Source organism: Meleagris gallopavo, chromosome 1 (assembly GCF_000146605.3).
Source record: "Meleagris gallopavo isolate NT-WF06-2002-E0010 breed Aviagen turkey brand Nicholas breeding stock chromosome 1, Turkey_5.1, whole genome shotgun sequence".
NCBI lineage: Eukaryota > Metazoa > Chordata > Aves > Galliformes > Phasianidae > Meleagris > Meleagris gallopavo.
In genome coordinates this window covers 18,016,682-18,033,863 of record NC_015011.2, presented here as the reverse complement: position 1 = coordinate 18,033,863, position 17,182 = coordinate 18,016,682, and the positions used below count along the sequence as shown (strand labels likewise).

Here is a 17,182-nt window from a genome sequence, read left to right as displayed (position 1 = left end):
TTAAAGTCCAAAGAGAGAAATGGAACACAAATCTTTTTCACACAGCATGTTATGTTGTGTATTTATGATTACAATTATAGCAGTTCATTTTTATTCAAAGGTTGTCTTTAATCCATCTGGAAGAAGAAAAAAGGCAGTGTTGACTACCACTAGAAAATTGCAAATAAAATGTTTAATTTCAGAAGTTCACCATTTATAAATACACTAAAACATAGTAAATGCAAAATTAGATTAGGCATAGGTACAGTATTTTAACAAAGCTACAACTTTTCTAAAAGGTCATAGGCAAATGATGATTTTTTTCCCAAAAAGTATTTAATGAAAACTGAAACAAGAAGATTTATCTTTCTAAAGTTAAAAAAACATTGGAGAACATTCCTTTCAAATTAAAATGCTGGCTGTTTTTTTCTTCTTACTTGAAGTCTTGAGGGCTCTATATCCCATTTGCCTGTTGGACTCTGACAGTTAAGAATCAACCCTACTACATAAAATTCTAAGCAGTGCACCGTATCCATAAGGCTATTACTGAAAAATCAGAAGATCAGTTATTTTTGTACTAGGAGCTTTAAGACAGGCTGTTCTACAGAGTTGAAATTACATTAGGAATAAGGGCTCAGTTTATACAATAGGGAACCTTACAGTTTTGATGCACTAAAGATAAGAAAAGGCTTTAGAATGACTTTATAGTCTTCATTGTAAATTTTTTGCCCTTTTTTTTTGTACACGGCATTAAATAACAAGCATTAATTCATAAACTTTGATAAAACTTCCAAAGAGCTTTTATAAATACCCAGAATATTTCCATTGTTCCAATAAATGTATAACCTGAACAGGAGAACCCGGGATGGGAAGTTTTACGACAGACAGTCGTATAGCTGACATTCCATATCATCTCAAATTTAAGATTTATTTTCAGATACATCAATAGTCTCCTGTAAACACATCTTTCTTAATGACTCTTATTAATCCTTTTAAGTACTTTAGGGCTTGCAGCTAAAAACATATGATAAAAAGATGGCTTGAATCCCATCTTTCATACACAGTTTTCTTTTGACAACTATAAGAGCTGTTCGTTGTTTGTTGTTTTTTTTTTTGTTTTGTTTTGTTTTCAATTAAAGCAATGTTCAACTAAAATACAGTACCTGGTTTATGGTTTTTACATAATAATTGAATAAAAAACTACAGAATAGAACTGTTTACATCTTTTTTTTTCCTTTTTTTTTGCCATCCTATTTAAAACAAATGACTTTTTTTTTTTAAAGTTCATTTACAGTTACGGATTAAAACCTACATAATTCTGTATAACTTGACAAGACTGTCTATCTCTAGTGTGAACCTTTTTAAAAAAAAACATATATACAATATCTGGCCTGAAGTACTATGAATAAGGCACATGTAGACATATTGAAAGCTGAAAAAATGAAATTAAAATTTGGAATTATAGTCACTGATTAGATGTCATACATGGCCCCTACTGGAGCAATTTAACAATCCAAGTTACAGATAGTTATTATCCAGTGAGCAACAAAATTTTTAGTCTAGCAGTTTGTTCGTTAGTTTCAATACTGGAAGTATATTAAAGGAAGATTCACTTTCAAAAAGATAAGTTTTTCAAAGTGTTCAATCATTAATCTCGACTGACTAAAGTTGTTGCTTTCATTGGATGTATTGAACAATCTCTCTGAAGGAACAATACTTGGTGGACAACCCAAGAACCTGACAGCCAATTTTGACAGTACTGGCCAAGATGACTTCTTAAAGTTCCAGTAAGTTAGAGGATCACAGTTATGCTCGAGTACTTCTTCCTCCAAGTAAGAAAGCACCATTTCCTCTGGTAACTTTGCTCTCTCCTTCAGGTCTTTTGTTTTCTTCATGTCACCCATGAGTGACCAAAGATTATCTTCTCCATATGAATTTGTAGATGGTGAACCTATATCACATCCATTGGAAACAGGTTTATCATCTTCTGAGGTAGAACTCATTATTTCCAGCTCCCTGATTAAGTCTTGTTTATACTGTTCAGCCTCCTCTTCAGTAAATAAGGATGTTTTATAGCGAGGATCCAGAAGCGTTGCAAAAATGTACCTTGGATCATGAAGCGTGGAGGACAATCTGCTCACCATAGCTTCTTTCAAAGATTTCAGCATAGTATCTATGCCCATTGTTTCCTCAAAAAGCATTTCTATTTTCCTGTTAAGTATATGGATCATTGGGATCACTTGACTTAATGTAGACATGTGTGTACTCATTTCCCTACTTGCAGCTTCGAAAGGCTTGAGAGCATGACACACTGACTGCATAACTTCCCACTGATCACAACTTATTAGCTCCCGAAAGCTGCACTCTATTGACATTTCATCAATTGCTCTTTTCTGTTCAATAAGACGTTCGAGCATATGAAATGATGTGTTCCACTTGGATGGAACGTCTTGTATAAGCTGATGCTGAGGCAACTCATACTCTTTTTGCAACTCAGCTAACTTCTCTTTTGCTTTTGCTGACCGATGAACACGTTCACAGATCTTTCTTGCAATACTTAGCAAATTCTGAACCATTCTCTGGCTTTTAATGGCCTCATTTACAATGACATTAACAGTGTGACTAAAGCACTGTACACTTGAATGATCACCCTCATTTAAAGTTTTTTCTATACTGTGATTATCAGTAACAGTAATTCCAATCTGAAGGCCAATGGAAGTAATCCACATTTCCCACCAGTACTCTAACTGCTTTTGAATACTGATTCCATTGTAGTCGCAATCAATCTGTGATACATTTAATAGTGCTGAACAATGATAATCCTCACACTGTGGTCGAAATGAAGATTCAAATGTTACCCAGTGAGCTGTAAGGGTTAGATATTCTCGTGTTTGGTTGCTCATCCATATTCCTGATGTAAAATGGATCACTCCACTTTCAGCTTCTTTAAGATGAGAAATAATTATTTGTCTTACATTATCATACATATCTGGAATTGCTGTCCTAGAAAAGTAAGATGGAGAAGGTAAAGAATACTGAGGTTGCAAGTATTCAAGCAGCCTGTTAAAGCCAATGTTGTCTACAAAAGAATATGGCTGAAGGTCAAGTGCAATCATTTCAGCTACAAGACTTGTGATTTTTTTGGCAACTGGGTGAGAGTCACAAAACTTGTCATTGGTTTCATCAAAAGTTGAAGATGCTAGTAATTCTGTGCTCAGTGGCATGTGATTATCCGTAGATGTGGATAATACAGTCTCTGAGACATCAGTTTTCAATACATTGTTATGAAACCGCTGCAAATGTCTTAGAAGGCAACTCGTGCCCAGATTTGTTGGCTTTTTCCCCCTACTTATCGTACGTCCACAGTGCATACATATTACTTTTGTTGAATCTGCAGAACAAATTGAAAAGTGATTCCACAGTTTTGAGGTCTTCTTGCTATTGACAGGAAAAATAATTTGATTATCGTGTGTAACCATTGTAGGTAATTCAGTCAACTTTGAAGATGAACATTCTGCAGAAGCCAAAGTAGCATAAGGAGAATTTGCCAAACTAACATCAAGACAGCTTTTTTGGCTTCCAATTATATCAGGATGGCGTCTATATAGATGTCTCATCAAGCAGCTCGTTCCTACATCTCCTTTTTTACCACGACTTATCATACAACTGCAGTATCTACATACTGCTTTTAGACTGTCAGCAGGTGACAATGAAAAGTGATGCCAAACTTCTGATTTAAGCCTTTTCATAATCCTTTTATTTTGTTGAAATACCGCAGTAGGTTCAAATATGAGTGGGCCTAATCCCTCACACTGTTTCTCAGGGGAGGACACAAATGAGACTTCACCTATGTCATCAGAAGATGACAGCATTGAGTCTTCCACTAGAACATCTCCGGAAGAGAGATTAGTATGTATTTCCTCTGAGATTCTGTCTGGAGAAGAGGACACAGAAGCTGATTCTTTCATTAGCTTTCCAGGGGAGGATGACATAGAATTCAGATCACTATCTGATGGTAGTAAAGAAGGCAACAGAGTTGGAGGTGTGGTGTAGAGAGGTGGTATACTGGTACCACCCCCGTTCTCTTGCAGGACAATGGAACGATGTGCTCTCCACATATGTCTTATCAAACAACTCGTTCCCAGGTCTTTTCCATTTTTTCCTCTACTGAATTCATTCATACAGTGGATGCAAACCGCTTTAGAATTATCGAGCGGTGATAAATAAAAGTGTTTCCAGACAGCAGATCTCCTTCTAGAACCTGATGTGTTCTTTGGAATTACAACAGTTTTTTCTGCTACATTCTCCACAGTTTCATCATACTGGCTGTTGGGCAGCTGTGGAGATGACCCAACCATGACTTCTTCTTTGTTGCACTTTTCAGAAACTGAGAGATCTGCTATTTCTTCAGAAGAAACTATAGAAACAGATTCCTCAATTATTCGATCTGGAGATGGTATTTTAGAAGCCATTTTCTTTACCAGTTTTATAGGGGATAACATAGAACTCAGATCTCCCATATCTGCAGACTGAGGAGGCAGTAATAATGTAGGTGAAGAAAAGGAAGATATATTTGGCATAGTCCCATTTTCTTGAATTAGTACAGTAGGATGGGCTCTCCTCACATGTCTCATGAGACAACTTGTACTTAGGTCCTTCTCATTTTTACCCCTGCTAAATTCTTTCATACAGTACATACATATTGCTTTAGTGCTATCTCTAGGAGATATAAAAAAATGGTTCCAAGCAGGTGACTTTTTTCTGGAGCTTATATTTCTGCTGGAAAGGAGGCTTTGTGTCACAGCCTCCATTGCTACATCGTACAGCGTACTACTATACTGAGAAAAAAGAGATCCATAATCATCTTCATTTTCTGTAGATAAATATTTGCTAGGGTTGTTGCTAATGAAGTTCTTTTCTTTGTCTTCTTGCTCATCACTGCTGTCTGCATGTTTGAATTCATCTTGTTCTGTCTTTATATCCATTCTTTCTAGAGTACAGTTAATGCCATCTTCCTCTTGCTCTACTTTCAAGTTATTGATTTTTCCCAAGATGAAATTACCATCCATGATGGGGGAACCTGATTTACTGTTTTCCATGGCTGACCAATTCCTCTTGCCACGTCTTCATTTATTAATAAATACAGATAATTTAAAAGATTATGTGAAATTTGATTAAAATGATGTATCTTGTATACTGAATGCACAAACACAAATCTACGTGTTAAAATAATCTCTGGTTTATGAATTCTGTATCCGTGTTGTGCGGACGCAAAAATGAATAGTCATAAGGATGCATTAAGAAATTATAGACTTAATTAATGGAATCTCATCTTTTTCCCCAGGATCAGGACATTTCAGGTCATAGATAAACGTTCTCAAAGGCAGCTTCTGTTGAATGCTTCATGTTGTAGATATCATCCTAAAAATCGAATGTTCTATTTTCTTGGTCAAGGAAGCCATTCTGTTCATCTTGATTGGACAGCTGTGATTCTTTTGCACCATCTAGAAAAGAAACAGTTAGATGACAAATGCTGATTGACACATTCTGAATAACTAGCAAACAATGTGAATTACGAACATGCAATAAGTGTTCTGTATTTTTTCCCCACTTTCTTTAAGGTAAAAATAATTCAGTCAAATGCTATTCCCTTTCTCCCCCTTAAACAAAACAAAAACAAGACCATACATTTACTCAATGCATCTATTTATATTGAGCAATACGGGGCAAATACAGACCTACGCACTCAGCTCTGATTAAGCACTGTCAAAATCTACAGTCCACGTGCTGCTTTTGTGTTTGTTTCTACATATTTACACCTCACTGTGCATCCTAATTCAACTAGTGCATAGTCATACATACACACATGTGCATACAGCTACCTATATCTACAGACATTTATGAAGACAAGCAGGCACTTAGTCATGTTAGCCGAGAAACATTCATGCAAAAGTAAAGCTATCCTTCGGCAGAAAAGCAAAAATCCCCACCAGCCCTACACAAACCTGAAGATGCCTGCATCTGTCAGCCACGCTTTGTTTTGAATTTTTATTTTTCCTACATCTTTATCTGAATTCTAAATTTTGCCAAACCCTTTCTTTTCTTTCGTATCGCTAATGTAGTTATTAGTATCTTCGTTACCATCAAAAACTATTTTTAACCAGAGAGCTGATGCTACACTATCCACTTCAATTTGTGCAAAACTGATTTCATGGAACTTTTATCTCAAGATAAAACACACAAATTTGAATTTATCACACAATTTTTATGTTACTCAAATGAGGATTTCAGCAGACAAAAGGTGAAATTAGTCACAGCTACAAGATACATACATAGGTTGAGGTTGTACACACAGACATTTTCTTCTGCATCTAGACAAACAAGATAGTAGCTCTGTGGTTCTAATTCTCTCTCTACAGTTGGCTTGCAAGAGAGGTTAAACAGAAGAGCAAACAACTAGCTTTCCCTGGATTTAAAACTTCTTTAAAACATACTGTAGTGATAACTTCTCTTTTTTTTTTTCTTCCCCCCACTGAAACAGAAGAAGCAGATAAAAGGAAGGGCAATCAGCTTATTACAGCTATTTAAAGACAAGGGAGACAGAGCCATCAACATTTCGCAGAGGAAGGCAGCCACTCTGCTTTTTCTTTCTGTAGAAGTTTTAGTATTTGTGTTTTCTTTCTCCTTCTCAGAGAAAAAAAAAAAAAAGAAAAAAAAGAAAAAGGATACTTTCAGACACCCAGAGACCAGAAGAGAATTCCAGAACGAAAAAAAAGAGCCTTGCATTTCCATGAGCCGACTCACTAACACACTGCCCAGTGCTTTCCACAGGTTTGTGAAATCAGGTCCAGCAGCAGAGACTAAATTTACAGCCCTCAATATAACACTGAATGAAACGGAAGTTAGCAATCACACCCATATTGATGATATGGAAGCACATACATCTGGGATGAGGATGAGTGTGTAAGACAGTCAACATTTTGAACAGAAGTCAATCAAATAGGATTTTTAAATTCTTCATGTGAATTTTGATCTTATTTTTGAGTGTGAAATTAGTACTGCAAACATGCAAAAGCATGAATATTTAGTGAATTATTGTAACATGGGATCATGGAACAGAAAGTCTCGCAAATATTCCATACAGAGTTTAGAGAATATAAATTATGCATCTAAGTGCCAAGCTACAGTAAGCGCATTACAAATTCTTAGCTGGATTCACATATAATGCAAATACCCATCAGCAACACCTTCTGATGAAAACAATTTCTTCATCTCAAAATAGGTAACCACAGTTCTAGCCTGTAATTCTAACTTCTTTCGCACAAAGAAGAAAAAAAATAAACAGAAAATAAAAACCACACACAAACACACAAACAAAAACCAAACAAAAACATCAAGGCAAAAAAAGACAGTTTTAGGCTTTTATAGGGTAAAAAAAAAAAAAAATCCATGCAGATGCTGCACTCGTCCTTGCCCCAGTAACCACTTCTTAAAGCAGCTGAACTTAAGGTTGCTGAGATGGGAAGATTTAGAAGACTGATAAACAAACCCAACTGCAAACTTCCTAACAAGACCTTACCAGATCGATGTTCATTAACAATACACATTGGCAATGGTTAGTTCTTAATCACTACTATTCATTATCACCACATATTCAAATAGGCCCTAATCAAGTTATCCTAAATTACCTTTTGGTACAAGATACCACTGAGCAGAAGCCAGGCAGTTAAACACTGATGACTGTGTTCCTTGATGGTCTCAGTTCAAGTTGAGGTGAACAGATGAGAGTTAGCCTTGAACAAGGGACTACAGTTGTAGACCTTCTTCCCTATTTTTCCTTGCTGTGCTTTTGATGCTCGTCATCAACTCTACCCAAAAAAAAAAAAAAAAAAAAAAGGCGTGGGAAGTAATCTCATCTGCTCCTGACATGATTATCTCATTTTCTTTAGGACCAGAAACTGTTCTGGTTCCACCAGAAATGCTTCCTGCTTATTCAGTATCCTTTGTTTTAACTTGCAGATTTTCATTCTTTAATTGTTGATTCATATGTTTTTCTGTCCCCCTATCTGTGCAATTAGCGTCCATCTCCCTTTGCAACTACATATTACTTCTGTACTCATGCTTAGCATTAGTAGGGGGCTATGCTACCAGCAGCATTATTAATTACACTGTTTTATTTATATCTGAGTTTAAGGCAAGAAAACACATTCAGTCTATTTGATAGCTGTCCACAGTTCCCAAGAAATTTCAAAAGTTGGATACTCCTTGTAAGACTTTGCATGTCATTTTTTCAATTTTCTTTTAAACATTCAAGTCTGATCTCTATTACTTTGAGTTTTACTATGTAAAACTTACTTATTGCTGCAAAATTAAGTTGAATTCTTTCTCCTCTAGCACCCCTGAGGTGAAAAGGAAATTTTCATTAGAATATAGTCCTCAACACGTGTAGGTTTAGAAAGAGAAAGATATTTTTAATCTCTGCCTTCCAGGCCAACTCCTTGCAAGAATCAATCTGTTTTAAAAACAAATAGAATGCACCATCCAATTTTACAATTTTATGGTACTCTAGAACAAATTATGAATTTGCTTATGAGCACCTAAAGTAGCTACAATTCTATTAATTAAGACTTCTTGCAAATTAAAAAAAAAAATCTTCAAGGAAAAAGAAAAGAAAATAAACTAGAGAGCAATTATCTGCTCAAATCCACTTTCGGACTATTAGACCCTAAATGGCAGTAGACAATCAGTGGCTTGCTGTGGTCAGAAGCCTGCAGAAACATTTTTATAGGATTTTCCATTCAAAATTGGATTACTGAGAGTGTACAGTGGTTGACGAGAAATGTCAGGAGAGCGCCACTGATCCAACGAGTGACACAGCAGACTGCTGTGACCTGAAGAACTCACTAGGAAAAGGTTGAAGGAGAGAAATATCAGTGTTCTGGGGTTTTGCTGACATGTATTACCTTACAGAGAAGTATGAAAAGCACACAGGAACACTGAATCATGAGCAGATTATTTGTTTGTAAAATGGAGAGTGTCCTGCAAATTTTAAACAATTTAAAATTTTAGCTTGGGTAGTCAGGTGATAACGAAGGACTTGACTATATTACAGAGCCTAACTCCAAAACTAACAAATCTGAATTTAACTAGAGAAATCAGTTTAGAGCTATAAAGTTTAAATTATTCACCATGCACACGTCTGCAAAATGCAAGAGTAAGTGGTTAAAAGAAAGATGCACAGTATGGACGTAAAGTGAAAGCAAAACTGTTTACTAGTTTCCAGAATCAAAAGTAGTGACAGATTTTGTGAGTAGGAAGTAGATAAATAGACATTAAAAACAAATTGTGCAAATATTTGCACAAATGGATGTCAGTTTAGAATGACTAGTCCTAATTTTGCTTATTTTTGAAATTCTACAGGCATCGTTAACAGCATCAAGTGAAAAGAAAATGCTTACAATTATACAAGTAATGAGAAAAATACATTTTAAGAAATTATTATTAGCTCCCATTTCAATGGCAGGTACCATGCTAATTAAGTAATATATTCTTGAAAAACAACACCATGCCAAAAAACTGTAAAAATTAACAAATCCTGATGAAAGTATAGCCTAGAGAAACTTTACTCCATTTTACAAACCTCTCAAAGTAGCCAAATTAAGAACAGTAACAGATTTTTTTCTGTAGAGGCTTACTTTGACAAGGTGTCAGTCACAGCTTGACAGTATAGAACTAGAAAAGTTTGCAAGATACTGAGTGATTAAAATGAGGCATTAGAAGAGACATCGACATTAGCATGTTATACTCTGCCAGGATGTGGGTCCTATGCTCAGGTCTCACTGAAGTTCACAGGAACCTGCACAGACATACAAGCATGAACTAATGGATGTAACTATATAATTGGGATCAAAGTAGAGAAAGTTAGGCTTAATGAAAGAAACAAGTTGTTCTGGACCTCATGGAAAGTATGACTTGTGGAGATCAGTTGGGAGAGAAAAAAAGAGTAAAGCCATCTTTACTATTCCATTACCTTTCCAGACACCTGAAAGCCAGAGCTACAGCTATTTCCTTTAATCCTGTATGTCTATGAGTTGTAGTCCACGTTACATTAACCCATAATTTTCTGTGGTTTTGAAAAGGTATTCTCTCCAGTTTGCAATATACCCTCTTATGTCTGCAACCCCAAAGGCTCCACCTGGACACAAGAGACTGAACTATGGAAACAGCACCATCAATGCTGCATACTGCTCTTTGTTGATAGGAATATTCTTCACCCTAACTTCATATTGGGACAGAATATAACAATTAGGACAATTGTGTATCCTCTGTTGCATCAAGAAAAGCGTGGCCAGCAGGGACAGGGAGGTGATTCTGCCCCTCCACTCTAATCTTGTGAGACCCCACCTGGAGTACTGTGTCCAGTTCTGGGGCCCTCAATGCAAGGACATGGAGTTTTGGAGCAGGTTCAGAGGAGGGCCACGAAGATGATCAGAGGGCTGGAGCACCTCCCCTATGAAGACAGGCTGAGAGAAGTGGGGCTCTTCAACCTGGAGAAGAGAAGGTTTTGGGGGGATTTTAAAGCAGCCTTCCAGTACCCGATGCGGCCTACAGAAAGGCTGGGGAGGGACTTTTAAGAAGGGCACGTAGTTACAGGACGAGGATAAATGGTTTTAAACTGGAAGAGGGTAGATTTAGACTAGGTATCAGGAAGAATTATTTACTGTGAGAGTGATGACACACTAGAACAGGTTGCCCAGAGAAGTTGTGGATGACCTCTCCCTGGGAGCATTCAAGGTCAGGCTGGATGGGTCTGTGAGCAACCTGGTTGGAACTAAACCCCTTCCAACCCAAATCATTCTATGATTCTATGAAATAGTAGTTTCTAGGTTTCTCTTGTTCAGCCACAAGTTCTTAGGCTAAATTTCTCCCAATATGACCCCCTCCCAGGTAAGAGGAAGCTTTTCTTTCCATCTTTCTTTTCTTTCTAATCTATTCCAAATGAGTTTTACAGAGTCATCCTTACTATGTCTTACATCCATTGAATCCCTAACTACTCCTGATATGATTCTACAACGAAGGAAGGAAAAAAAAAAAAAGGAAAAAAAGGCTTTTGTAATTATTTTTAAGATTCTATTTTAGACTGATACAAACACTTTGGTAGAGAAAAATCCTAGAATGCCCTAGAGGACATCCAGTTTAGTATGTCTGCACATACAAGAAAAGACTACTGTTAGTGGGGGGTGGAAATAAAATTTAAAAACAAACAAACAAACAAACAAACAAAAAACAACATAGTATTCCTTCCTCAAAGGCTGAGGATTTCATGGGTGTGTGGCTGAGCAGGATGTCAGGTGCAGGAGCTGTGCCAGGCTGGAAGGAGCAGGGCAACATTCTGTCAGGACAGCTGAAGCTCTTACCTCTCACATACCTGAAGCTAAGGACAGTTCATAAAGAGAAAACATACCCAGAGTGGTGCACAAGAAGGGAAAGGAAAATGTGCTGGGGAAAGTCATAGGACAAAAGGTATGTACTGAGAGACCTGAGAGATGAGGCAGAAGGAACGAGAGCCTCCAAGAAACGCACATGAGCTCCCTGGTGCTCTTGTTCTTATTTGTCAAAACATGAAGATCTTTACTGCCCTTCACATTACTAAAAACACCTCAGTGCCTGGTGAGGCTTAAGGCAGTCATTCATTGCAGCCAGAGAAAAAACAAGGTGTGGAGAGCCACATGTTATAGCCATAACTATAACAGCCTAGGTGTGCAACCCTAACTACAAATGCAGGAATGAAGCCAAAGTAGAGACTGAAAAGTTACAGAAATTACCAGCTACATGTACTCTCCCTCTTCTTGGCTTCCACCTCCCAAAACATGAAGTAATTTTATTGTGAATATGGATTATTTTATATTTAGTCATATGATAGACCAGTTAGTGTCAAGTCATATTTTTTGGTGTAGCAGTCTCTGAACTCTCTCTCCCCTTAGTTTTCCCTATCACTGCTGAATTAAAAACAATGCAGGAAGGTAACAAGCAGCAGCACAGCTCAGAAATGACAGTTCTAGTCCTAGGCTCTTGCTAAAGGGACAGTATCAAGTTAAAAATCTAACCAGCAGACACAGAGCGAGAAAGATTTCATCAGCTCAGACTGATTTACCCTCCAACTCTTTCAAAAGCAGCTTAGGTTGTTGTTTTGTTGTTGTTTTACATATGTTTTCTCCTCTTACTACTGGAAACATCAAGAAGTCCATCGGACTCTGTTCATCCATTATTTCCAGATATTCCCTGAAATCTCAGCAAAAAATTCAAGAAGTGAAACCCTGCTTCTGCTGTGGCTCTCCCTGTCCCAACCTTACACAACCTTGCCCGTCTCCAACCAAGAGTGCAAGGAAGAAAGCATGAGGACCAGCTCCCACTGCAAAGAATGACACCACCTCTCAAGCTGTTATACAGAGATTGAAAACAATTAATGAAATCCAAAACTAAAACAGTACAATTTTCAGGTTAGCACCCATTTAAAAAATACTCCAAAAATATGCAAAGCAGACATTAAGTAAAGTTTCATTCTCAAAAACAGCATTTTTGGCTGGATCTGGTACTTAGTTTTTATATCAGCATTTCCTCAACCACACAACTTTTACAAGGGTGAAGATACTGCTGTTCAAATACTGCACATTTGGTATTAATTATTTTCAAAGTCTAGTACAAATAATGATGTTTGTGTTATATGCATATTACTCACACCCAGCCAACGTTTAGTTCTTGCATCCTTTTTACTGCCCTGACAGATATGCAAGCAGGTTCAGTACCCAAAAGTTTCACTGGCCTTCACTGATGCAGTCTTTACTGCTCATCCTGTTTTAGGATAAAACACATATCTGATACAGGGTAGGGAGCTAAAATTCAAAGTGACTTCTAAAAGACAGTCTTCATCAACTTACTGTTTTCTTCAACATTATTAATTAATTAAACATGCATCTAATTGAATCCTCAGCCTAAAAATACCATCACATCTCAAAAGTGGCTAACTTCCTTCACAAGTCCTTTGCTAACTTCCCATAGCTGCAAGCTACAAAAAAAAGGAGAAAAAGCAGGCTGTACATATGCTAATAATTTCTGTCACAGCTTTTACTAAGAGACCGCTCATAAAAAAAAAAACAGATTTGTCATAGTAAGTAAGTTTTGTCAACATTTGTCTACGATACAAACCGTCTCTTCAGAGTTGAAGAACCTTCTTCCTCATTATCTGGTGCGATGCTACCAAAGCAATACTTTCAGGATCTGTTTCTATGCTACTGTTCACACCTACCAAGTAGCACATCTGCCTCTCATTTGTAAAAGTGCTGATGCTTTAAGCAATTACTTGAATAAATTTTAAGTGGGATTGTTGTAAATCATACACATCAGTTGAATGTTGCTCCAAGCAAAAAATAAAAATAGGAAGATTTTAGTTACCTTTGGACATTTTTACCATTAGCTTTTTTGGACAAATATGTTTTGCATGCTAATAAAATGGGGGCTATTCTCAGAAATGCTGGAAGAAAGAAAGGAGTTTTACTAAGGAAAAAAACCTAAAACAACTGAAGTATGTACTGTTTTGATGTCCTGCCCTAAATAATTCTATAGACCAAACTGCTTTCGGTATCTCATGCTGCACAGTTCGGGGCTAAGGGAAGGGAAGAGTTCTAGAAACAAAATAGGAGGCTAAAATTCAAAGATAAAAATAAGAACAGAAGTATGGAAACATACATCAGTATTATCATGGAACAGGAAACAAAACACAACCAAAAACACAGGAACAAGAGATAAGTTCTGAAAGAATTAGAGATGAAAGACACAATATTTACTCCATGCTGCTGCAGAACAGCAATCAGGTTTCAGGAAAGTGTCAGAAAACTCAAAGCAAAGCTCCTCTGACACTTCTTTTCCCCAAGTGATCAATCCCCCCTGCTTAGCCTATGGGCTCTTCTCTTCCTCCTTTGCAGAGTACAGCTCAAGTACAAGTTAGTTATGAGTTGTTAGCTTTTGTTTTCTCTCTTGATGAGTCCAGTGTACAGATACTGCTGTAACTTTCTTTAAATTGAGAGAAAAAAAAAAGAAAAAAAGTTGCTAATCTTTAAGCTCAGCAAGAATGAAACCTCAAGAATTTTAAGGGCTATTTCAAAGAGTTAAAAGCGAGAAATCTGTAAAGGAGAAAATGAGGTTTTCAGCTCTTCTCAGGTTAGGTGACAGAGAATGCGAAGAGTGTTAGGAGACACACACCACACCTAGTGAGACTTCCTGGGACTCTTACTGTAAACATCCACAGAAGTATTGCAAGAAAAAGGCCTCACAAAATCTAAATAGGATCTTTTATAGGATATAGCACATAATATTAAAATGCTTGAACTTTTTATATTAAAAAAAAAAGAAAAAAACAAAAAATATCTTTTGAACTGCTAAGATTATCATGAATATCTCTTTTGGTAGTTAACAAAGATCAGGCATGAAGAGGTCTGCTTTAAAATCGCTTCATAACCACCCCACTAAACGTAACTTTGTGTTCACATTAATGCCATTTTGCCACTGCCTCAGAGAGTTTCACTTGTGCTAATTTGAGATTTTCCATCCTACTCATATGCATGTAATAAGATACAGTACTGTACGTTTATAGCAAACAGTTGATCCCTGGAACTGCAGTTCTGTGCACCTCAAGGCAGTTTAGAAGGAGAACACAATTCATAGTCCCTGAAAATCTGAAGTATCACAGAATGGCCTGGGTTGAAAAGGACCACAGTGATCATCTAGTTTCAACCCCCCTGCTATGCGCAGGGTCGCCAACCACCAGACCAGGCAGCCCAGAGCCACATCCAGCCTGGCCTTGAATGCCTCCAGGGATGAGGCATCCACAACCTCCTTGGGCAGCCTGCTCCAGTGCGTCACCACCCTCTGAGTGAAAATTTTTCTTCTGTTTTTCACTTGAAGCAAAGAAAAGACCACCTACTAAACCAGATACTTTTAAGCAGCTCTGAAATAGTCTTTTACATTGCCAAGGAACACAAGAACAGGAACAAGGTCCAGCAAGTACAATCAGCCATGCCCATAATGGAGCAAACTTTTCAATACCATTCTTAAGTTTTTGGGTTTTTTTTGCATTTCTTAAGTAAACTGTATGTTCATCAGCAACATCTAACATATTGCTGATATCCTGTTCTAAGAATCAATAACCTCAAGGCTGCCCCTAGTCTCCATGACAAAGGGTCTTTTCCCCGTTAACCTCTTTGTGGGACATGTTCTCTCTGCCTTTTCCAGACAAGGTGAGACTTTGCAGCAAAGGCATAGCTGACACAGCCATCCCAGCCAGGAAAGCCGGCATTGTTTCCACTAGCACCGCATTGAGCATTAGCAGGAAATCCAAAAAAGACACTCCTGTCTCTGGCAAACAAATAGCTCAGTCTTCTTCTCTCTAAATAAATGGTTTATAGGAGAGCCATACTGTTGCTGTAGACATGAGTTCTAATTTAAGCAAATAGGATTTTGCTCAAGGAGCTAATGAAAAACGCAATTTTAATTTAAAAGAAAGTTTTTTGGAGAACCTATCCTAACCAAAACAAAGCTCTAATTTTTGTAACGCAACTTATATTTTAAGTAAGTTTTTACAGAATAAGGATGCATGGATGTTTTTTCAGAGCATGAGCTGAGTACAAGATTAGGTAAAGAAAAGGATTACTCCTGCTGTTCCCATTTGCTTGATTTCTATACTTATACAATAAAACTAATATTTTGTGAGGTATAGAAAACAGAAATTAATAGAAGCATTTAGAGAAAGAGGAAGGATGAGGACTTGCTCTTTATGAGCACCACTGTATTTCCTGGCCTAAACAGATTACAGTCTCCACCACAACACAGTAAGCCTCGGAGGACAACTCCTCACCATTATGAAGGGAAAAGAAAGCAACTGCAACTCCCCCGATTGCCCAGTGTCAAATGCAAGCATGCTGCCAACAGCACGGTCTGCACTCTGTGTGGCTTCCTGAAATCTGGCCCACTCTGCTGAAGTGGCTACCAACACACATCTCAACAAGCAAAAATCTCCCATGCAGTGAGGATCTTCCCATTTTTTCCGTCTGTGGATCACTGTTATCAGCGTATCACGTTCCCATCTTTAATACAGAAGAAGGAAGGAGAATCATAGAATAAAAGCAGAAAGTAGAAGACAATTGCCATCATCTGTATTGGTTTTCAGCATGGCTTTGTAGTCCCACAACTTAAATAAGAACAGTTGCTAGAAGCTGGGAGCAAGAGTTTGTGGGAGCTCTAAACAGGCAGTAGTTCAGTGCTGCCCCTTCTAGCTTTTCATGACACACCAAGAGGTGGATCAGATCCCAAGATCTAAAAAGATCTACTTCCTGATTATCTAAATTGCATATAATACATGTTCAAAGGCTTTAATTCTCATGCTGAACTTTAAAGGATGTTGACCTATAGTATTTCCAATCTATTGACAGCTTAATATTTCCATCTTTGTTCCCAATAAACTTTTCAGCTCTGCATGCATATCCATTACCAAAAGAGTGCCTAATGAATCACTAATGAAGGAAGCATGACAAACAGAAGGAACATTTGCAAAATGCTAGCTCTTCAGGCCACGCTACTCAGCTCTATGAACCAGCATGCAATAATTTGTTCATTCACAGTACAGTGCAATCTGTAGTGGCGAATATATTTCATTCTGCATACTGATACACTGAAACACACAGGGAAAATAAAGCTAGTCCTCAACTATCATACAGCAAGGAGAAATTTTTTAAGTGCAAGCTAAATTTGATAGTCCTTTGCAGCCCAGCGCTTTGCAGAAAAGCAATCCCCAGCAAGAAGTAGTATTAGACACTGTTGCACTGTTGCCAGGAATTGGGTTCACATGATCCTCACAGGTCCCTTCCAATTCCGCATATTCTATGATTATATACGATATATTACTCATATTTCACACTGCCCAAAATAAACATGTAAATATGGTTGTGTTTTATAAAAAATTAACAAAATAGTTAAAGAAAAAAACAATATGAATTTTGAAGAAGCACACAAACATCAGTACACAAGTAATAAAATATATGTATTTTTCTATTGGAGCTCATGTTGGCACTAACCACTTAAAGATTTTGCTGTCAACCAGAACAATCCAAATTGCAGTCAACACTTATATCATCTAGATTGTAATACCAAA

General features: G+C 37.3%; 1 protein-coding gene across 9 annotated transcripts in view; it reads right to left on the bottom strand.

The window, feature by feature from the left end:
• Positions 1-153: 153 nt before the first annotated feature.
• Positions 154-17,182, bottom strand: part of ZBED4 (zinc finger BED-type containing 4) — a 24,866-nt gene continuing 7,837 nt past the window's right edge. For 8 of the 9 annotated variants that reach the window (XM_019612034.2, XM_031553060.1, XM_031553061.1 and 5 more), the window contains one exon: positions 154-5,483. In XM_019612034.2, the coding sequence (XP_019467579.1) occupies positions 1,560-5,078 (3,519 nt within the window). In that variant the 5' untranslated portion in view covers positions 5,079-5,483 and the 3' untranslated portion in view covers positions 154-1,559. Of the gene's footprint in view, positions 5,484-7,667; positions 7,848-17,182 lie in introns of all 9 variants that reach the window. The other variant, XM_010729000.3, reaches the window with a different exon arrangement.